This window comes from Bufo bufo, chromosome 7 (assembly GCF_905171765.1).
Source record: "Bufo bufo chromosome 7, aBufBuf1.1, whole genome shotgun sequence".
Classification (NCBI taxonomy): Eukaryota; Metazoa; Chordata; class Amphibia; order Anura; family Bufonidae; genus Bufo; species Bufo bufo.
Genome location: NC_053395.1, coordinates 198,825,568 through 198,849,092, shown reverse-complemented (window position 1 = coordinate 198,849,092; position 23,525 = coordinate 198,825,568). Strand labels below are relative to the sequence as shown.

Here is a 23,525-nt window from a genome sequence, read left to right as displayed (position 1 = left end):
GGTTAGGTCATGTGGTATTTTTATAGAGCAGGTTGTTATGGACGCGGCAATACCTAATATGTCTACGTTTTTTATTTCACTTTAGCACAATAATAGCAGTTTTGAAGCAAATAAAATAATATTTCAGTGTCTCCATTGTCTGAGAGTGATAGTTTTTTTATTTTTTGTCTCAGGTACTTTTTATTTTTTTTGATCGCTTGGTATTGCAATTTTTGTTATGTAAGGTGACAAAATGGCAATTTTTTTATACCGTTTTTATTTTTACGGTGTTCACCTGAGGGGTTAGGTCATGTGTATATTTTGTTTTTCGCTCCCTGCCTTCCTGGAGCCATAACTTTTTTTTTTTTTTTCGTTAACACAGCCGTGCAAGGGCTTTTTTTTTTTTGGGGAGAGACAAGTTGTACTTTCTAATGCCACCATTTCATATTGCATATAAAGTAGTGGGAAGTGGGAAAAAATTCCAAATGGGGTTGAATTGAAAAAAACATTCACAACTTATTTTTTTACGGTGTTCACTATGTGGTAAAACTGACTTGTGCTTTTCATTCTCAAGGTCAGTATGATTATGACAATACCACATATGTATAGTGTTTTTTTTTATTTTTTGCATTTTATTACAAAAAATTTGAAAATCTTTTTTTTCTTGTCACCGTATTCTTACCCTCATAACTTTTTTTAAATTTATGTCTACAAAGATGTGTGATGACTCATTTTTTTGCAGGACGATCTGTAATTTTTTCTAATACACATGGGGTTTGTGTGACTTTTTGATCACCTTTTATAAAATTTTTGGGGGAAGTAAAGTGAAGAAAATTCAGCCATTTTTTTTTCCCGTTACACCATTCACCGTATGAGAAGTATTATTTTTTTATATATATATATATATATTTTATTAGTACGGGCATTAGCATGTGGTGATGCCCATGTTTTTTTTTTTTATTGTTTATTTATTTTGATTTTGGGGAAAGGGATAATAATTTTTTTATTTTTTTTAATTTTTTTTACATATTTCAAAAATTAATTTATATATATATATATATATATATATATATATTTTGTTAGGTCCCTAATTGGACCCCAACTTGCAATCATTAGTTTGCAATTTGTATAGAATAATTTAATTTGCTCCATTTATTCTATACAAAAATCACTATATTAAAGTTCAGTGCTGCCACCTGCTGGCCTGAACTGTAATATACGAGTAATGAGCCTGGAAGCCTAGTACAGGCTCAAGCTCATTACTATATATGAACACCTTCCCTGATCTCCACCCAGGGGAGGCGTTTATTACCCGGAAGCACGCAATTCTGGGTTTTAACACTATGAGACGCCGTGTTCACATTTGACCATATGCGGGGTTAAATGTACACACTCAGCATTATCGTGGACGTCGGCTGCGGGTGTGAGCTGTATGAAACAGCCGGCACCCAGTGGCTATGGCGCTTGCTTTGCTCTGGAGTGGGCGCAATCTTTAAAGACCCAACATATGCCATACAGAGAAATGTAGCAGAAAGGACACGCTCCCTTAGAAAGTACACACTAGGGCGAGGGCTGCAGTAGAAAGGACAGAGACTGTCCTGTACCATATAATATCAGATTTTATTTCTTTACATCAATCATGGTGTACCTCTTTAACTACTTGGAGCTTTGAGTGGTTTCAACTCTGCAAAATAATAATATTCCATTGCTTTAAGTTTGGCTAAAATCCTGGAAGTTGTATGGCTACGTCTCCCAGAAGACATCCGTATTTTTTTTTATTCTTCTCTCTCACAAACTTCTAATCAGATCGGCACACTCCCTATTTAGGAAGAAGTTTCATCAGATGATTCCGTTTTTTTTTTTCTCTGGCGCCATAAATAGATGCTGGAACAACACAGCTCCACCCATGGTGTAGTGGACATAGCTTGTTACTACAACTCTGCCCCCATTCACTTCATTGGGATCAGCACTGCACAACATCTAGCGCCCTCTGCAACCTTCTCACAAACATAGGACTTTGGAGGGCAAATGAAAACATCATTACACCATGCCGTACCTACAGTACCATAGAGGCAGAACCCACAAATGCTATGAAGCCCGTGGTGAGAACTTAGAAGGGTCCCATTGCTGAACTTGTTCTCCTGCTTCTCAATGGAACCATTGAATTTCTCTATCACCACCACTAGGGGGAGCTCACTGCACCCAGAGTTTCACAGTTTGCCCTGAGTTCCTGAGTAGCGCTATAGATCCATAAGCTCTGAGTTCCCCCTTATGTTGATGCTCTTGGGGGTCGCAAGGGGAAGGGGGGGGGGCATATCATGGAGCTCTATGATTGCTGTGTACAAACCTGGTATACACATAACTTACATAATCATGCCAAATATAGTTTAGCGTACTTGAGGCTTATTTACGCGAACTTGTGTTCCGTTCCATGCACTGGGGCCGCAATTTGCGGTCCCCAATGCACGGAGAAAGTTCGTGAGGCCTCCGGGACAGATCCAGACCCATTCAAGTTGAATGGGTCCGCATCCCTGCGTTCCGCAAAAAGATAGGACATGTTCTATCATTTTGCGGAACGGAAGTACGGAATCTCACAGAAGCACTCCGTAGTGCTTCCGTGGGGTTCCGTTCCGTGCTTCCATTCCGCTCCGCATTTCCGGATTTGCGGACCCATTCAAGTCAATGGGTCCGCATCCGTGATGCGGAATGCACACTGAACGGTGCCCGTGTATTGCGGATCCGCATATGCGTTCTGCAATGCGGCAACGGAACACATAAATTTGTGTGAATAAGCCCTTATGCATACATTTCCCCTTTACCAGGGAGCCTTCCCTCAGGGATAGATCTCTGTCTAAGGGTCCATTCACACATCTGTGTGTGTTTTGCGGATCCACAGATCCGCAAAACACGGACACCGGCAATGTGCGTTCCGCATTTTGCGGACTGCACATCGCCGGCCCTAATAGAACATGTCTATTCTTGTCCGCAATTGCGGACAAGAATAGGGCATGTTCTATATCTTTTTTTCGGGAATGGAAATGCGGACCCATAGAAATGAATGGGTCCGCAATTCCGTTCCGCAAAATGCGGAACAGAATTGCGGATGTGTGAATGGAGCCTAAAACAAGATGCAACACCGTGCCGCAAAAAATTTGCCAGAATTGGGTGCAAAATATACTAAATTCAGGCACATCCCCAATAGTAAATGAGGATAGTGCCTGGCCTCATCAGCGGTCACCTATCGTAAAGAAATGAAGGAGCATCGCAGAGGATGGTGCCGGAGAAAGGGCGAGTATAACGTGTTTTTTTGTTGTTTTTTTTTTTTAAACCATTTTAGAGCTTGCTGGAGATTTTGAATTGACGACCCCTTGGATTAAACTTTTTCTTGCATATTGACTGGATCTCCTGGTTTACCTCTGCACACTTTTCATCGTCGTTCGCATCCACCGTCTCGGATAGACCGGGTTTCTTACAAACGGATGAGAGTTTTCTTCTGCAAGGTCTCGCTTTCCAATTTCCGTCCTAAATCAGAATAGAAGAATTAGGGAGGGCTCCACTCATTAATAATAGCATTTTTAGTGGCGGTTTTTGCACCTACATTTTTAATGTGTTTTTTTTTGCAGTTACAATAACACCATCTCCAGAGGTTAGCTGAAGGTCTACGGGAAAAATATGAATTGCAGGACACATTGGGGGGTAATTAAAAAAACTGATATTCCCCCTTTCTGTGGCGTATATCTGGCGCACATTGTCGCATGCCTTGTTTCGGCAAAATCTGCGACTTCTTCCTTGCTCACACCAGGTCTAAAAAAGGGGACGTGGTGTGGGCACCTGGTTTAGGTGTAGAAAATGGTCGATGTAAGAAGGTTAGGAAGCTGTCTTAAATTTACAATCCGGGGAGGATACGCCAAAGTTATATAGAGGCCGGCACCTCTATATCGTCAATCCACCGCCAGCACAGGGGCTTATTAAGAACGGCGTCGGAAACGCTGTTCTTGATAAATGTGCCCCGTAAGGGTTATTTTGCTCTGCTATTTTTTGGTCTCTGGCGTTAGAAATGCAATACATTGAAACTTAGTGTTTTTATTTAATTTTTTTTTTTTTTTTTTCTTGTGTTTAATATGTTCTCTATGGTGGGGGGAGCCATCAAAAATGTGGTTCACACAAAGCCATAAAAATCGCATGAGGTGCGGAAAAATCATGAGCATAAATAACGGGGCAAATTGTGTGTGTGCGCGCAACCTGAAGGTGATATGAAAACTTCTCTATTGGAAATCATGCAAGGAACAATGGATTTTCGGGACGCACACTTTCCCTTCTTCAGTTTATTGATGCATTGATAACCTGAACAAGGGGAAGTTTGTATCCTCCGAAATGTGTTGTTCCTTACATGATTTCCAATAAAGAGGTCTCCATATCACCTGGTCTCTTGCGCGGCTGCGCCGTGCCGTAACTCTACAGTACAGATCTTTCTCCTGAGAAGTTTGGGCACGTCTTCTGAAGGCACCTCTACTGCGGCTGCATATCCAGCAACCTTACCACGTGCCTACAATTGTGCCCATCATTAGCACAACTTCATGAGGTCAGCCTCCTATTGGGGGTTTCTGTTTAGGATTAAAGGGGTTTTCTGAGATTTTGATACTGATGACCTATCCTCAGGATCTGATTGGTGGGGATCGGACACCCAGGACCCCCGCCGATCAGCTGTTTGAGGATGCACCGGCGCTCCAGTGAGTGCTGCGGCCTTCTCCCTGCTCACCACGCACAGCGACGTACATTGTATACCGGCCGTGCTTGATCTCGCTCTCGGCCCCATTGCAGTGAATGGGAGATGAACGATCGCTACCGCAGTCATTCTTCTCCCGCTCAGTTCCAATTATTATCGCCTGATTACTGAAAGATGTGCGTCCTGATGAAAGATGCAAACGCTACTTTCACACCTGCGTTTGGTGCGGATCCGTCTGGTATCTGCACAGACGGATCCGCACCTATAATGCAAACGCTTGGATCCGTTCAGAACGGATCCGTTTGCATTACCATGAACAAAAAAATAAAATAAAAATTTTGGTGTCTAGTTGTAAGCCGCCTCCAGGACCATAAGGGAAAGCCCTGCCCATATTGTTTCTTGTCCAGCTTTGCATAGTCTGTGGGGCAGACTGAAGGGTTTATGTTATCGTGACCCTCCCCCTCCTCACTAATAAAACTAACAACGGCATACAGCAAAGCCTTTGGGACTCGGGAATGGAATTTGACCCTTTGCAATCAAAATATGGCACAGATGTTCATTTCACTGAGTATCAGGAGAGGACAACTGATAGAAAAGCTTTTTCTTGTATCAAGGATCCCCCCGCCCTATTTCCAGCATGTCCGAGGGGACCTGAAAAGGCATTGTCAGTACAGGGGGGCCCCTTGGACAGGGGCTACTGCAGCGGCCCAGGGGCAGTGTCGGATGGGAGTGGTAGTGCCTCTCGCTGCAACAGGTATCCTAATAAATCACAGTGACAATCCTCACACCGATGCTCCCTAGGAGGGCAGTGACAAGAGGGTTACCCTTTCTTCCCTCTGGGCACTCTGATGTCAGTGGCGGATCCAGAGCCTGGTCTCGGGAGGGGCACTTCCAGATTATTTTCTGTCCGCCGGCACAAGACTACACAGTGTAGAGGTATACTGTATATTGTGGGGCACAGTGTAGCGGTATACTGTATATTGTGGGGCACAGTGTATGCTATATGTGTATAACAAACATATTTCACATGAAAACTTACAATTACTTGGCTTGGCCCTTGGGGATCTCGGACACCACTTCAACGCTTTGGCCAGGGGCTCGGCGGAGCTGATGTTGTGTTTTATCCTAATGAGAAAGATTTCATAATAAGGATTTGGAGAAGGGGCAAAGGGATAGCAGAGCAGGAAGAGGCTGGTGCTGCTACTAGGGGGTCATACCATGGGGGAGTAATAAAGCCCACCATAATGCCCCCCCAGTAGTAGTAATTCTCCTTATATTAGAAAATACTCCCTTGTAATGCCCCCAGTTGAGCTAATGTCCCCATAGTGCCCCCATAATGTGCCAGTATAAAATACCCCTATATAGTGCCCCCATAATGTGCCAGTATAAAATACCCCTATATAGTGCCCCCATAATGTGCCAGTATAAAATACCCCTATATAGTGCCCCCATAATGTGCCAGTATAAAATACCCCTATATAGTGCCCCCATAATGTACCAGTATAAAATTCCCCATATATAGTGCCCCAGTAGATGCCCTCAGTGTCCCTCATAATTTGCAAGCATAAAATACCCCTTCTTAGTGCCCCTAGTAGATGACCCCATAGTATTCCTCTCCCCCTTCCCCATAGTACCCTCCATAATGTGCCCCAGCAAAAATTCTACTGTACAGAGCCCCCCATATAAAATACCCCTTCTTTGTGGCCTCAGTAGATGCCCCTATAGTGCCCACCAATAATGTGCCAGTAATAAGTGCCCCCAATCATATGCCAGTAAAATGTGCCCCCATAGATGCCCCCCAATCACGTGCCAGTAACAAGAGCCCCCCAATCATGTGACGGTAACAAGGGCCCCCTAATTGTGTGTTGGTAACAAGGGCCCCCCCATTCGTGTGCCGGTAACAAGGGCCCCCCCCAATTGTGTGCCGGTAACAAGGGCCCCCCCATTCGTGTGCCAGTAACAAGGGCCCCCCCATTCGTGTGCCGGTAACAAGGGCCCCCCCATTCGTGTGCCGGTGACAAGGGCCCCCCCATTCGTGTGCCGGTGACAAGGGCCCCCCCCAATTGTGTGCCGGTAACAAGGGCCCCCCCATTCGTGTGCCGGTAACAAGGGCCCCCCCATTCGTGTGCCGGTAACAAGGGCCCCCCCCAATTGTGTGCCGGTAACAAGGGCCCCCCCCAATTGTGTGCCGGTAACAAGGGCCCCCCCCAATTGTGCGCCGGTAACAAGGGCCCCCCCCAATTGTGCGCCGGTAACAAGGGCCCCCCCCAATTGTGCGCCGGTAACAAGGGCCCCCCCCAATTGTGTGCCGGTAACAAGGGCCCCCCCCAATTGTGTGCCGGTAACAAGGGCCCCCCCCAATTGTGTGCCGGTAACAAGGGCCCCCCCCAATTGTGTGCCGGTAACAAGGGCCCCCCCCAATTGTGTGCCGGTAACAAGGGCCCCCCCCAATTGTGTGCCGGTAACAAGGGCCCCCCCCAATTGTGTGCCGGTAACAAGGGCCCCCCCCAATTGTGTGCCGGTAACAAGGGCCCCCCCCAATTGTGTGCCGGTAACAAGGGCCCCCCCCAATTGTGTGCCGGTAACAAGGGCCCCCCCCAATTGTGTGCCGGTAACAAGGGCCCCCCCCAATTGTGTGCCGGTAACAAGGGCCCCCCCCCAATTGTGTGCCGGTAACAAGGGCCCCCCAATTGTGTGCCGGTAACAAGGGCCCCCCCCAATTGTGTGCCGGTAACAAGGGCCCCCCCCCAATTGTGTGCCGGTAACAAGGGCCCCCCCCAATTGTGTGCCGGTAACAAGGGCCCCCCCCAATTGTGTGCCGGTAACAAGGGCCCCCCCCAATTGTGTGCCGGTAACAAGGGCCCCCCCCAATTGTGTGCCGGTAACAAGGGCCCCCCCCAATTGTGTTCCGGTAACAAGGGCCCCCCCCCCCAATTGTGTGCCGGTAACAAGGGCCCCCCCCCAATCGTGTGCCGGTAACAAGGGCCCCCCCCCCAATCGTGTGCCAGTAAAACTATTGTACATATTTAAAAAAAACACTTATACTTACCTCCCTTGGCAGCGATGCAATGCAGGCCTCTTCTGGCCTGTGTTACGCGCTGTACGGCTCAGGCGGTGCGCCTGCGCCGGCCTCTGGTAGGCTGCTGGCCTAGTGCCTGCAGCCTATCAGAGCAGGGGGAAGGGACATGCCTCTCCCTCCCCTGCACGTTCGCATTTGCAGCACAGCCATCTGTATCGCTGTCCTGATGACGGCGATACAGATGACTATGGAGATGAGCGCTTCCACAATGGAAGCGCTCATCTCCCTGTGCCCTGCGGCCGCCGCCCCCACTTCTGAGCAGCTCGGGGGGGCAATTGCCCCAATTTGCGGACCACAAAACACATACGGTCGTGTGCATGTAGCCTAAAGTAGAGGTAGACCTAAGTCCATCTCCTAGCTTCCTAACAAGGGTTGAGTTAGGATTGTTAACCCTCACTAATTCATACACAGCTATATGTGTAATACAATACATCAGAACATTAAATAACAAAAAACTATTTTACAGGTACCCTATTCTGGGGTACTGCACCATGTGCCAACAAAAAAGTCAGGGCAGGAAGACCACATTACAGCCATCTCAAAAAGTTCAACCCAGTTGCTTTATAGAAAATATCTAATTGATTTATATGGGAGAGTGTTATAGCATTCTGTGTGCAGTGGTCCCCATGCAGAGGGAGGAGGAGTTGCCTTTTACTTAAAGGGGTTATCCAATTTCTGAAACGGCCCCCCATGTGCCGGGCCCCTCACAGGTAATATACTTACCGAGCTCCCGGCGCCTCTCCTGGTTTCCGCACCACCGCTGCTGCTTTTTCTCCCTGTACATGGATGAAAACATCCGGTGTTGGGGGGGAGCAGCCAATGGCAGGCGTCACCCGCAATGCTAGGGAGGCTCGTCCCCGCCTGCCATTGGCTGCTCCCCCGACACCGGATGTTTTCATCCATGTACAGGGAGAAGCAGCGGTGGTGGTGCGGGGACCAGGAGCGGCGCCGGGAGCAGGGTAAGTATATTACCTGTGAGGGGCCCGGCACATGGGAGGCTGTTTTAGAAATTGGATAACCCCTTTAAAGTGGTCAGACACATTAATCTGAAGTTGATCAAAACAGATGATTTCAACCAAAACAAACATTTGTAGGTTAAAATTTAACAACAAATGATTGTTTTAGCCGACCGATGACGGACTATTAGTGTTTGAGAAGAAGTCGGCCATGTTTAAGATTTTTGCCCAATAGTCGGACGAAAGATCTTTAGTTTTTGTGAACCAAATCTTTATTTGAAAAAACATTCTCAGAAAAGATCTTTGGTCCATCCCGTGGTTTCATTGAATGTGCGTGGGCAGATTGAACAACCGTAATGGCCAACATGGACTAAAGCCTGTGAAACAAACGTTCACTAGATGATTGTTCAACTGCTGTTCAATCATCAACCAAATTATATCTAATGTGTATGACCACCTTGATTCTCAATGGTTTAATCGTCTTATCTGCCTTTATCTTTACAATACAAGTGTTACCTATCATTGTAATCCTTCACTCCCCAATTCACTTCCCTCTGCCCCCAGAATACACAGCACAAAGCATAAAGTGTTGGCTAATTGTGATCACTCAGTGAACCCGGAGTAAGGCCCAATGCACATGAACGTATTTTTTTTTTTTAGTCCACATCTGATCTGTATTTTTTGCGGATCGGATGCAGACCTATTTTATTTCAAAGGGGCCAGAAAAAATGTGTGCTTTCTGCATCCGTATATGTCCGTTCCGCCATCCCGCAAAAAAAGATAGAACACGTCCTATAGGCATAGGGTGGGACATACAGAACAGGAAAATGCAGGATGCACACAACCGGTATCAGTGTTTTTGAAGACTACATAACGGATACGTTCATGTGCAGAAGGCATAAAAGATACTAAATCAAATAAGATACTGAAAATGAGCAGCTACAGCAAAAAATTCAAGCACTTGTGTAGAATACACTAAACAGAAAACCTTACAGCATTGTGTGCCGACACGCAGAGGTCACTGTCCTCCAGGGTGATTTTGGGTTCATGCCTCTGCCAGCTGGTGAAGGTCACGGCTGAGCCATCCGACCACTGAAACTCCGCAGGATCGCTGTGATTAGAGCTCATTCCAATCCAGGCTTCGCTGACGTTTTCTGTAATGACGAGAGAGATTCAGAACGATGCCTGACTACGCTCCTAATTCATCATCAAATCCACTGACCCTCCACATTCAGGGAGAACTTACACCCCATTCACATGCAGCAGAATAAAAATGCACAGAATATTGCATTTCTTGTGGATTTTAAAATCTGCAGCATGCTCAGGATTTGCGTTGATTCAGCCCGGAAATGCAGAGAGTGACAATGGGGCTGAATCTGATCCACTGCGACATCAGCGGCAAAAGTCTTAGGGCTCATGCACACGACCGTATTTTCTTGTCTTTCTTTTTTTTTTTTTGCAGCCCGTGTGCGGAACCATTCACTTTAAATGGGTCCACCAAAAAAACGGAAATTACTCAGTGTGCATTCAGTTTCCGTATGTTTGCAAGTGGATCTGCAAAAAAACTGATGCAATATGGAATTCATACGAATGTCATCCATTTTTTTGGGGGGGGGATTCATGTTTTGCGGAACGCAAAATACATACGGTCGTGTGCTTGAGCCCTTCATGTCAGCCTCTGCTGCATCTTCTTTAAAAAAAAATAATAAATAAATACTCGTCGGGTTTGTCTTCCGTGTGTTTCTATGGGCTTCCAGGTCTGTGCCTCTGCGCCGCAAAAATATATCTTGCAGATTGCCGACCCATTGAAGTGAATGGGTCCACACTTCAAATCAGAGTTCACACGCCCGGTGCCTGTGTTTTGCTGACCCGCATCATGGGCACATTGGCGCCACGGCCGTGTGAATGTACCCTAAAGCAAATTCTGAACATGTGAACATTTTCTTACAGATAGAGCAAAAAAAGAGTGCTTAGGAATGTATGGATTTGTACGCACAACTGTATTCATAGTGCACAGAACCTGTATACGGCCATCATGGATTACAATGTGTGTGAATATATAGTGTGTTCAGAAGCTCCATCAGATGCCTCATGCAGTATCTGATCAAGGCTCATAGGGGAAATTTAATCTCTCCCCCCCCTTACATGGAACTATACAGACCACAACATAGTGCACTTTTGGGATCTTACTGCTGGAACCCCCAGATGCCCAAGGACGCGTCAGTTTTAATCCAGTTTGCAAATTAGAAATGATTTGGATTTATGTATTCTGTTATGTAAAGGCAAACAACATCCGTAATTTTAAAATTGTATTTCTGATTGTTGAGAAGTAGGAGACACAGCCGGCACATTGATAATGTCCAGTTGTTGAGGGAACCGCACATTGGTCACTTGTTCTAAGTAATAGGAGCTGCTAAGGACATGATTAGGGTTCTGTGCAGGTTTGGTGGTACCATTGACTTCTCTCACTGGCACTTTATACTTTGTACATTAGATGCAGAGAAGATGAAATGAAAGTGACCCTTTGAATTTAACAGGCTGTGTACAGTCGTGGCCAAAAGTTTTGAGAATGACAAAAATATTGGAAATTGGAAAAGTTGCTGCTTAAGTTTTTATAATAGCAATTTGCAAATACTCCAGAATGTTATGAAGAGTGATCAGATGAATTGTATATTCCTTCTTTGCCATGAAAATGAACTTAATCCCCAAAAAACCTTTCCACTGCATTTCATTGCTGTCATTAAAGGACCTGCTGAGATCATTTCAGTAATCGTCTTGTTAACTCAGGTGAGAATGTTGACGAGCACAAGGCTGGAGATCATTATGTCAGGCTGATTGGATTAAAATGGCAGACTTGACATGTTAAAAGGAGGGTGATGCTTGAAATCATTGTTCTTCCATTGTTAACCATGGTGACCTGCAAAGAAACGCGTGCAGCCATCATTGCATTGCATAAAAATGGCTTCACAGGCAAGGATATTGTGGCTACTAAGATTGCACCTCAATCAACAATTTATAGGACCATCAAGAACTTCAAGGAAAGAGGTTCAATTCTTGTTAAGAAGGCTTCAGGGCATCCAAGAAAGTGCAGCAAGCTCCAGGATCGTCTCCTAAAGAGGATTCAGCTGCGGGATCGGAGTGCCACCAGTGCAGAGCTTGCTCAGGAATGGCAGCAGGCAGGTGTGAGCGCATCTGCACGCACAGTGAGGCGAAGACTTTTGGAAGATGGCCTGGTGTCAAGAAGGGCAGCAAAGAAGCCACTTCTCTCCAAAAAAAACATCAGGGACAGATTGATCTTCTGCAGAAAGTATGGTGAATGGACTGCTGAGGACTGGGGCAAAGTCATATTCTCCGATGAAGCCTCTTTCCGATTGTTTGGGGCATCTGGAAAAAGGCTTGTCCGGAGAAGAAAAGGTGAGCGCTACCATCAGTCCTGTGTCATGCCAACAGTAAAGCATCCTGAGACCATTCATGTGTGGGGTTGCTTCTCATCCAAGGGAGTGGGCTCACTCACAATTTTGCCCAAAAACACAGCCATGAATAAAGAATGGTACCAAAACACCCTCCAACAGCAACTTCTTCCAACAATCCAACAACAGTTTGGTGAAGAACAATGCATTTTCCAGCACGATGGAGCACCGTGCCATAAGGCAAAAGTGATAACTAAGTGGCTTGGGGACCAAAACCTGGACATTTTGGGTCCATGGCCTGGAAACTCCCCAGATCTTAATCCCATTGAGAACTTGTGGTCAATCCTCAAGAGGTGGGTGGACAAACAAAAACCCACTAATTCTGACAAACTCCAAGAAGTGATTATGAAAGAATGGGTTGCTATCAGTCAGGAATTGGCCCAGAAGTTGATTGAGAGCATGCCCAGTCGAATTGCAGAGGTCCTGAAAAAGAAGGGCCAACACTGCAAATACTGACTCTTTGCATAAATGTCATGTAATTGTCGATAAAAGCCTTTGAAACGTATGAAGTGCGTGTAATTATATTTCACTACATCACAGAAACAACTGAAACAAAGATCTAAAAGCAGTTTAGCAGCAAACTTTGTGAAAACCTAATATTTGTGTCATTCTCAAAACTTTTGGCCACGACTGTAGAGGTCCAGGGCCATATTTTCCACTAGGCACTAGAGGGCCAGTGCCTCGGGCGGCATCTTTCCAGGGAGTGGCTCCAAACTCCCTCCCTTGCCTCCCGCGGTACTTGCCTATAAATTTTGGTATCTTTTTGAGGAGGGAAGCAGGGTAAGACTGTCTCTGGTTTGGGACTAGAGAGCAATGTGTGTCACAGAGTCGGAGCAGGAGTCAGCAGGGGCTGCACACAATCTGTGAGGTCACTCTGTAAACTGCCTTGGGATGGACTTGTACACAGCTCTGTGGACTATGTCAGTGGTATATACATAAAGGATAAGAAATATGAGAAGAACTGCTCACCGTCATCAAGGAGATGAACTAAAAATTCCACATCTGCCAGTGAGTTTGCGCTCATTAATTCCCCTCCATCACTGTGACAGGCAGCAGATGCCTCGGACCAGCCCAACTCTTCCTTCTGGAGTTTACAGCAACGCCGGTTGTAAGGGATCCAATCGGACGCGCACTGCGTTGGGTAGTACCTCCAGTGCTCTGTTATACAAGCCATAAAATGCAGAGGGAACATCGAATAATCTCGGATTATTACTACTGCATTATTATCTTGCATCATATATACCGATTGGCCTGCCCATCATGCCGGGGGTACTATCTCTCCTTGGGGAGAGAGCGCCTTAATCGGTGTGAGGAGACTTATAGGCCATACATGCTCCTCTGGGAAGAAAGCGATGTGAAGTGAAAGACATGGATTATCTGGTGACTGTTGACTCTTTCAGGAAAATATTAGACAGCAAGTGAGTAGACAGCACAGTCGAGATGTTTTCCAGATTTGGATATTGATGACCTATCCCCAGAGCAGGTTATGAATATCGGATCAATAGGGTCCGACACACAGACCCCCCCCCCCCCCCACCAATCAGCTGTTTTGGGCAGCCGCCAGTACAAGAAACCATATAGTGGACAGAACTTGGAAGCACGAGGTTGTGTTGGGGTACTGCAGCTCAGCTCCTCTTCAAGTGAATGAAAATGGAGCTACAGGACGCCAGCGATGGAAATGACACGATGTACAGAGCCCTCCATCCACTGTATAGTTACTGGTGCAGTGGGGGTGCCAAAATAGGTACAAAATAAAACCTCTTTAGTTGTGTTGGAAGCAGGAAAAATGGGTAAGCGTAGGGATCTGAGTTACAAGTGATGGATAGACAATTCTGGAGTCAGGGCATCTTTAAAATGTCAAGTCTTGTGGGGTGTAACCAGCCCAACTATACCTAAGTGTAACCCATAAGGAGGAGTAAGGGTTGACCAGGTTGTAGCCATATGCAACATGGCTAGTTGGTGCCTAGAAGCCAGCACCTGCATCATTTGCCCAGCCAGACCAGCACCCATTAACTCACCACTCCACCTTGCCATGGGTTCACTTTTGTGGGTCAGGCTAAGACTCGGTACTCACCGTAGAGTTCACGTTGTCTTGGGGTGAGGTACTTTTTACAAGCATAAGGAAGTTTGGATTCACATTCAGTGCTGTGCCACTTGTGTTCTCCTCCTGCAGAATACGTTCCACAGTGTTGCCTCTCATGGAACCAGGGGGAGGAATCTGCACCATAAGTATTCTGGTATTAACCATTAATATACATATTATATATTTAATTACACCTGACAGTGATGATGCCTGGGAGGGAGTGACTAAGGCGGTAGGGTGGAGGTGAGGGCCAGGCCCTGGTGCTCTGACCACCTCATTAGCATTAGACTAAAAGAAGGCACATGGGATTGCTGCAGTAGAGGGGTCCTTGCACTCAGCATGAATAACCCTACCAGGCAGTATACCTGCTTTACTAGGGTTGATCATGCTGACACATGTTCTTTAAAGGGCATCTGTCAGCAGTTTTGTCCCTATGACACTGGCTGACCTGTTACATGTGCGCTTGGCAACTGAAGACATCTGTGTTGGTCCCATGTTCATATGTGCCCGCATTACTGTGAAAAATGATGTTTTAATATATTCAAATGATAATATAGGAGCAACGGAGGCGTTGCTGTTACTCCTAGAGGCTCTGCTCTCTCTGCAACTGCTGTGTCCTCTGCACTTTGACATGGCCAGGTGTGATCCTGTTTTCACTGTCTGGTCCTGTCAAAGTGCAGAGAGAGCGGAGCTTCTAGGTGTAATGACAACACCCCCATTGCTCCTAGAGGCTCATTTGCATATATTAAAACATCATATTTCTCAGTAATGCGGACACATATGAACCTGGGACCAACACAGATGCTTTCAGCTGCCAAGCGCACATGTAACAGGTCAGCCAGTGTCATAGGTACAAAACTGCTGACAGATGCCCTTTGACAGAAGAATATTTTGCGGCATGCCTCTTTATTATTCTCGGTGTCACAACCATTCTATACATGATTTATCCTATACATGAACCATACTTGTTTTCCAGTTGACAAATGCCAAGGCCGCTCCGTCTGACCACTGCCATCCAAATAACCCATCCAGTTGATTAAGGCCAATCCATACCATGGTGTCCACATTCTTCAACTTCTCTGCATTGACCAAGGGGAACAAACAGGCATCGGCTGATTTTGGAATATTCCAGAAAATATTTCAGTTTCTAGTTTTCATTTGTCTGGTTAGCTCTGCTTGCTGGATGTGAACCCATTCTATTATAGCTGTTAACTCCAATAAGGCATACAGAATGGGTTTTGCAAAATGGACAACCCCTTTAAAGGAACATCAAAGTAAAAAATGAGAAGGAAAAAAAAGTGACAGTCATTATCACGTTTGATCATCGGTGAACTGCTTTTACTGTTCCCGATATAGATTCACTGCATTTTCTAGCAGTCACCACTAGGTGGAGCTAGGTGCAAAGATTTCAATGTTAACTGCATAAATTCCTATGAACGGAGCTCCCCCTAGGGGTAGCAACAGGCAGCTAGTTTTTAACTAATATTTGCTATGGGGTCCTATTAGATTTATATATGCCTTTTTTGCCTGGTGAGGGTTTTGGGGGGCTGGTAGGTCACTTTGTTTCTGGGAAACTATTTTTCTAAATACTTTTATGTGATCTAGAGAATTTTCCATGTAATGTGAGTAAAATTTGTAAAAAAAAACTTCATTAGAGGAAAGAGAAAAAATTCCTTATTTGCTGGAAGCTCCAGTCACATTGCAGAGGATTACACTGATCATTAGACGGTCAGGCACTTACCGGAAATCTGGTTCTGTTCTGCCAGATTCATGATACTTAGCAGATCACCCCCTTGAGCTTGACAAGACTCACGAGCTGCCTTCCACGAGAGAGCAGATTGTAAGTTGAACTGGTAGCAGAAATGTGTGACATTGTTTTCCTCCCACAAAAGATCGCAGCTCTCACCTAGGAGCGAAATACATAAATTGGGCTTTATTAACGTTTTTGATAAAATAAAAAATCTACAGAGTATGTAAGAACCATAATCATGATGGTATGCCATGGTGCCCCTCCTGGGACCCAATGCAAAATCTGACAGGTCCCCGATCGTCCATGTGCCACTTCCATGTTTGCATGCAGTGCAAAATGATGCCCTCTTTCCATGCCACAGCTCTGCCCCCTCACTGCACATTTGGGTGCCAGGACTCTGACACAGCATCCCAGCATCGCATACAGTTAATCCCCATGGTTAACATCCGTGTGCCATCCATATTGCATCTGTTTTTTTTTTTTCTTTTCCGGATCCATTGTAACAATGCAAAAAGGACAAGAATAGGACATATTCTATTTATTGCGGAACGGACATATGGACAAACGGAAACGGAATGCACATGGAGTCATTTCCGTTTTTTTGCGGACCCATTGAAATGAATGTTTTTGCATACAGACCTGTAAAAAAATGGAAAGAAACAGTAAAAAGCCCTAATACTGTTGTCTTCTTGGTCTTGGTTTTCTCAGTCACCAGTGCCCGGGTATAACTGCTACTCCTGGTATTAGTCATATCGTAGATAAACCCAATAGGGCAAACAAAAAGTTGTCTTCATTGCCCATTGACAGCAGAGTTTTAATTTTTTCAATAAGAAATGAAACCTATGCTGTTGCTATGGGCATACCGTCTGCCCCATTCATTGTACTGATATTTTGCCCCAATCATTGGAAATTGTGGCATTATACTTAAAATGGACCTGTTGCCCCTCCTGACATATCTGGTTTAGTGACTACTTGCATTCCCCATGTAATAACCATTCTGGAGCACCTGTTCGTAGGACTCTGTTATGCCTTCCTTCTTTTATTCATTTCTAAAATTTGAGTGCATTGCCAACAGTTTGCAATTAAGGTGCAGATGGGTGTTACCAGTCGGGGGCGGCAGCACTGATTGGATTGTGTCATATATGATGTCGTCATAATTTGACAACAAATTTAGTTGATGGCCACATGATACATGTACTGCAGGAGTTTGCCAATATAATGTAACACCAATAACGGAGTTCTAGTCTGTACGAGAGATTAGTGATGTGCCCACAGTGTTTGTACACTGCACATTATTTAGTATATGGTAGTATCATGTGGACTGTATATGCCAGAATAATTTTGGTAATATATGGCGGTATTATATAGATGTATATGGCAGTATTGCAAAGTTGTGTCACATTATTATGACCACTAGCTAATATCCAGAGTAACGGCCATGTGCAGGACGGACAGCAGCTGGACGGGCTGGGAGTGACTCCATAAGGTCCTGGTAGGTTGTCACAGGTATCGGGAGATATGCTGACTGCAGTGCACCCACAGCTGCTGGAGGGGGGTGGGGGAGCGAACAAGATGGTGGTCCCACAGATGCTCAATTGGGTTCAAGTATGGGGTATTAGAGGACCAGGGTAGCACTTGGAAGTTCAATAATGGCTGTAATGTTTTTTGGAAGCTGTACTTTTCTTTTCTTGACATGGACCCCAGTGCTGAGCGTCCATAGTACCAGTAATTGTTTACTATGCTTATCTTAATGTTAGTACAATAAACCAGTTATCACGTTAGTTTCCATATAGTAGCAATGCCTTTAAAGTCATGTAGTTCAGTATAGGTTACACTTACGGCTCTCCCTGGGATGTTGTGCAGAAGTGTACCAGGGGGGCGCCAGGATCCCACACAGTAATCCAGTGATACAGAGCAATAGGGCAGACATGACGCTGCTGCTGGCGATTGCGTTCTTAACCCAGAGTTGCAAACTTGGAAAAACACATGCAACATGACCCAAAATAATAGATCCAGCTGCTTTCCCACCGACATTCGGGGGAGGTGCGGTATGCTGGAGGATGTGGGCTGACTTATAGGATAGGAGGAGCTGTGATTTAGACTCGTCTATATACTGGCTGAACTATGTTCTCCTTTTCTGCCATAATGCTTCCAATTCTCTTGGTTGTATCTGGGTCAAGGAAAGCTGGGTGGCAATCAATACTGATTGCATTAAGCCTCATTCACACGTCGGTGTTTCACGGACGCGTGCTGCACGTGTTCTCCACACGTCCCTATTCAACTTAATTTGTGTGTCAACAGATCAGTGTTTTAGCAATGTCCGTGGGTCTGTTTTTTAGCACATACGCATGCTCTATTATGTCCGCGTTCACGGATCCATCACGCCCATTATAGTCTATGGGTCCGTTTTTCACGGATCATTAAGAAGAGATTCTTTTGAAAATTATTTTTTGGCTGTGCAGTGTCAGTAAAACACGGATGCAACAAGGACAGCAAAAAACGTCACACGGACCCAACACTGGACCTTCACGGACAGCTTCACGGATGCATCACTGACAACCTGCTCACGGATCTGAACACGGACGTGTGAATGAAGCTTTATAGTGCAGCTCATGCAATGGATGCCAATAAGATTATCAGGCAACTGAGAAAGCAGCATCACCCCCTGATAATAATTTCAAACAAAACAAAACAAACTTCTGTTAAACTACAACCCTCAGCATATCCAGGGAGCCGACTGGAGTTGTCAAGTCACTGCTAAGAGTATTTATCAATTGTGTGTCTATACAGAAGCAGACCTCCCAAGTGTCCCTCTTTTTGACCCAAGTTCCTCTTTGCTCCATAAATGTCCCTCTTTTTAATCTGATGTATGGATTTGCATACAACATTGATCCAGAAACTGTTTAGTTCATCTCTGTATATTAGAGCCTTGCATAATAATTCATTATTTGATGTGATTTGAGTTTTAAAAATTTCGATATTCAGATAATTTGTGCACTAGTGTAAAAGAAAACCATTGAAGTGTATAGATATGCAGGAAAAATGGATCTTTCACATAATGAACCATAAGTGTCCCTTCTCTGACCATCAAAAAAGTTGGGAGGTATGCAAAAGGACTGAACTCTGGCGCCATCTAGCTGTAAAAAAGTATATTTCCTTCAGCTCCTATCTGTTCTTGGGAGTACATGACAGGTGACGCAGACAAATGAAATGGGTAGGGAGACAAAGACAGTATGGCGTCAGTAGATATGAGATAGATGGATAACTGTTCTTTCCATCTCCACCATAAACACGCATGCTCGGCCAAGATAGATGGATCTTAAAGTGTACTTACATTTTTAAATAACCTTTATTAATTCATATTCTAAATGTACTAAAACATTTTTTCAAATACTTTTCCGTGCAAAATAGACACCTGACGTTTAGGTGCCTATCATGCTTTAGATTACAATCTGTGCTCCGATACAGTGATGTATGGGAGTATGGATTAAAAAGTTTATTTGCATGGAGAAGTAAATAAATAAATAAATAGTGTATTACACAAAAATATTTTTAGCACATTTAGAATACAATTTAATAAAGTCTAGTTGAAATTTTAGGTAACATATGAGATGGATAGCTGTTCTTTCCAACTCCACCATAAACATGCTTGGTCAGCCAAGATGGATATGGGATATGAGATGGATATTAAAGTGATTATCTGGGAATTTATATTGATGACCTATCCTCGGCATACATCTTCGTCATCCTTCAGATATTTTATATTGGCGGGGTCTGACTTCCGATACTCCCGCCGGTGAGCTGTTGGAAGAGGCCGCGACGCTCCAGGGGTGCTTAGGTTTCTTCCTAGACCATGTGACATCATTGTACATCAGTCACAGGGCCATCTTTACCAAGGGGCAAAAGCAGGGATCTCAAGTCTCCCGGAGGTTCAGGGAGTCTCCCGCTATTAGATAGCGGCTCTCTGACACCCGCATGTGAGACAATATATCCGAAAGGTTTACTGATAGCAGAGCAGAGAGATAAGAGAAGTGACAGGACAGAGTTTATATTACAGGTTGAATTAACCCTTTAGGGTCAAATTGGCTTCTCAAGGAGATATATATGTTAAAGGCATCCCCCCTTCTGTCTCATTCAGTAGCTATATAACTATTGAGAGAGATGTATTTTTTTTAAATACATTTACACATTTAACCCTCCATTTTAATTATATTATTTACCCCAGTGTTAAATTCACACCCCCTGGATGATTGTTTTTTCCCTACAGTGGGGTAGATAATTACACACTGGGATTTAAAGAATAAACTTCCTGACTCAGACCAAGAGCCGACTCAGCGAGTCAGCAAGTGAATCGAAGCATCCGCGCATGCGCATTGCGCAACCTAAGCTTCGGTTCACTTGCTTCTTGTCAGCTCAGCGACTGAACCGAAGATTCGATTCATGAATCGGTTCATTTGAATGAACTGATTCAAATGAACCGATTCATGTGAAAGATCCGAACTTCCCATCTCTAGTTTACTCGCAGTAAACCTTTCCGGCAACCTGTAGCAGTGTCCCCTTCTCGGCGCGTGCGCACAGTGCAAGAAGAAGCCGATGCCAGCAGTCCGCAACGGTGCATCAGGCTGAGCCTGTGCGCACGCGCGGGATCTCAAAGCTGGAGGAGGGGGAGGGAGGGAGAGGGAGAGGCGGCACTGAGGAGTAGAAGGCGATGCGTGCGGCCGGGCACCATGCATCCACAGACCTCCCCTGCTTGGGCACCTTAATTCAATGATTGACAGGTTAGTAAAACCTGTTTTTCCGCAGAAAGCCACAAATAGCTTTTATAAGGCCACCTTAGGCTACTTTCACACTAGCGTTCGGGGCTCCGCTTGTGAGCTCCGTTTGAAGGGGCTCACAAGCGGCCCCGAACGCATCCGTACTGCCCTAATGCATTCTGAGTGGACGCGGATCCGCTCAGAATGCATCAGTCTGGCAGCGTTCAGCCTCCGCTCCGCTCAGCAAGCGGACACCTGAACGCTGCTGGCACCTGAGGGGTTAATTGCCGCGTATCGCATGCCCTGCGTGGCGGGTCTGTGATACCGCTGCCTATACTTATGTTTTACATTCATTGGTGGCGCAGTGGCGACAGCTCCTCCCCTCCTCCTCCTCCCCTGCTATCTCCCCATTGGTGGTAGTGGCGGCCGCGTCACAGTGGAGAGGGAGGGACTCCTTCCTTCTCCACTGTGCTGTGCTACTGAAGGGAACCTAGGCTGCGCAGGATCGCGGCGGGACAGTGACACACAGTGTGCAGGAGAGGAGGAGCGCTCTGAAGGATGGCCGGGGTCTGGACAACTGGCGGCCGCGGTCCGTATTTGGACCGCGGTCCGCCAGTTGAGTACCCCTGCCATAGAGCAAAGTGTGCAGATACTGCATATGTTTGGAAAATGTAATAAAAAGTCTGTGAAAGAAAACCTCCCTGAAATGAGAAGTGCACCTCCCTGAAATGAGTTTTTGCAGGTTGGGATGTCTGCAAAAGGGGCAGCTGCCTCTTGAGCCCTGCTAGCCACTGCCCCGGGTGTCAGGCTGTCAGCTACACAGGAGGTGCTGCCATGCCATGCCATGCCTGCACTGAGTCCAGCCAGCGTACTGTGAGTTTTGATCTAGGACCTTAGATGACATCATCACCATGTGACCAGTAACCTAGCAATATTTCTGGTCACATAGCTATGAGGTCATCACAGGTCCTACCAGGAGTGTTGTGACAGAAGTTTGCCTTAACTGTGGAGCTTTTTTGTGTGAAGATTACATCAGAAAAAGGTGACAGTGGCTGTTATGCTAATATACTGTAAACTACAGTATAGTGAGGTGCTGTATACTGTGTGGGGGCCTGTATACTGTGGGGGGCTGCAGACTGTGGGGGGCTGCATACTGTGGGCTGCTCTACTATATACTGTGGGGTGCTATACTGCAGGGTGCTATACTGCATACTGTGTGGTGCTGGGGTGCACTGTAACGCTAGGGTGAGCCGAGCCCTGGTCTCCTTCCTGCAGAGCGGTGCCCACTTCCAGCCTGAGCCCAGCTGCCCAGAGCACTGATCCTGAGCCGCTGGAGTCTTCAGAACTGGAAGTATTTACAGTCATTCACTGTACTCTATCAGATGTGTGGATTTTTTGTGTGTGTGTTGTGGTGGAGGGCATGATTGCCTGCTAAGGTGTGGGAAGGCGGGATCCAGGGGGCCCAAGTAAATTTTTGCCCAGGGTCCAATCAATATTAAAGACGGCCCTGATCAGTCATGTGGCCTAGTTGCAGCTCAGTCCCATTCAAGCCAATGTGGCTGAGCTACGATACCAAGCTCAGCCCCATTGTATATTATTATACAAGATAGATATGGGATAGATAGCTGTTCTTTCCAACACCACAGTACACTTGCATGCTCGGCCGAGTGTGAATGTTTTTCAAAGGATAGAAGAGAATAAGCTGCCGCATATTTCCCAAAGGAACTAAGCATAATGCATAGTTGGCAGCAGTTCTGAATTTTCTGGAGACAACCCTGGGAAATTCAGCTGGTACCAGCTCCAAAATTAGGTGGAGTTTATATAAACCCTATCCAATAGGTGGTGTTCCTGGGTGGGTTTGCAGTAGGTCCAGGGTCAAGTTTAAATGCTCCAATTTTACGAAGACAAATGTAAAGTATGATAATATTTCCTCTTGCATCTGCCATTGGGGTTGAGTCGGAAACTAGTTGGCCGATCCTGATGAGATTTACAGCTTTGAACTACTTTTATCTCGTGTCTGCGGCTAGCTTTTCCATCAAAACTATCCTTGTTACCCACTGAAATCAATCCAAGTTCCTCTTGTGAGGCCAAACTCTATAACCACAAGGTCTTCTGGCTTTACCTCCTATTTTGATGAGCTTGTCGTTTACTGCAAGTTTCTTCTTGTTTATTTATTTACAAAATAGAACACAAAACACAGACGTTCTGTAGCAGTGTTTATTATAGTCAAGTAATCAACAAACAAAATACAGACTCGTTACAAAAATCAGTCTCAACTTCAAACGAGGTCCAGCCTCCAGTCAAAATGCAAAAAACAAACGCAAAATTCAATTGTAACACATCTACAGTAAATGATCCACTGATCACAGTATAAGAGCACAGTAATCAATGCCGTACAACAGTAAGTCAAATGAAACGTCTAGCTAAGCGCTTACCGCTCTTACTAGCATTCATACAAGCCAGTCTTATCTGTCGCTCTACATTCTACAAGGGTTCCTTCTTTTGCAGACATGACTAAAGTTGCAGATATGTTAGAAACAACCGTGATATAATAGAAAGTAAAAAAAAAAAGAAAAAAAAAAAGTGTTCAACGGATTTGGGCTTTAGAAAAATATGAAAATGTCAATATCGGATTAGTAAGGGTCTGTCACCCGGTCACATTTCTGCTGGAAAAAACGCAGTGGACGGGAGACTAAGACCGAATGCACACGGCCGTGTTCCGCGGCCA

At 45.4% G+C, this 23,525-nt stretch overlaps 1 protein-coding gene across 2 annotated transcripts in view; it reads right to left on the bottom strand.

Moving 5' to 3' along the window:
- Window positions 1–18,069, bottom strand: part of PLA2R1 (phospholipase A2 receptor 1) — a 101,258-nt gene extending 83,189 nt beyond the window's left edge. For both annotated transcript variants that reach the window (XM_040440197.1, XM_040440198.1), the window contains exons 1-7: window positions 17,883–18,069; window positions 16,035–16,199; window positions 15,259–15,372; window positions 14,285–14,428; window positions 13,180–13,368; window positions 9,734–9,894; window positions 3,394–3,501 (exon numbers count right to left, since the gene is read on the bottom strand). In XM_040440197.1, coding sequence (XP_040296131.1) covers window positions 3,394–3,501; window positions 9,734–9,894; window positions 13,180–13,368; window positions 14,285–14,428; window positions 15,259–15,372; window positions 16,035–16,199; window positions 17,883–17,973 — 972 coding nt within the window. In that variant the 5' untranslated portion in view covers window positions 17,974–18,069. The remainder of the gene's footprint in view (window positions 1–3,393; window positions 3,502–9,733; window positions 9,895–13,179; window positions 13,369–14,284; window positions 14,429–15,258; window positions 15,373–16,034; window positions 16,200–17,882) is intronic.
- Window positions 18,070–23,525: the final 5,456 nt, after the last annotated feature.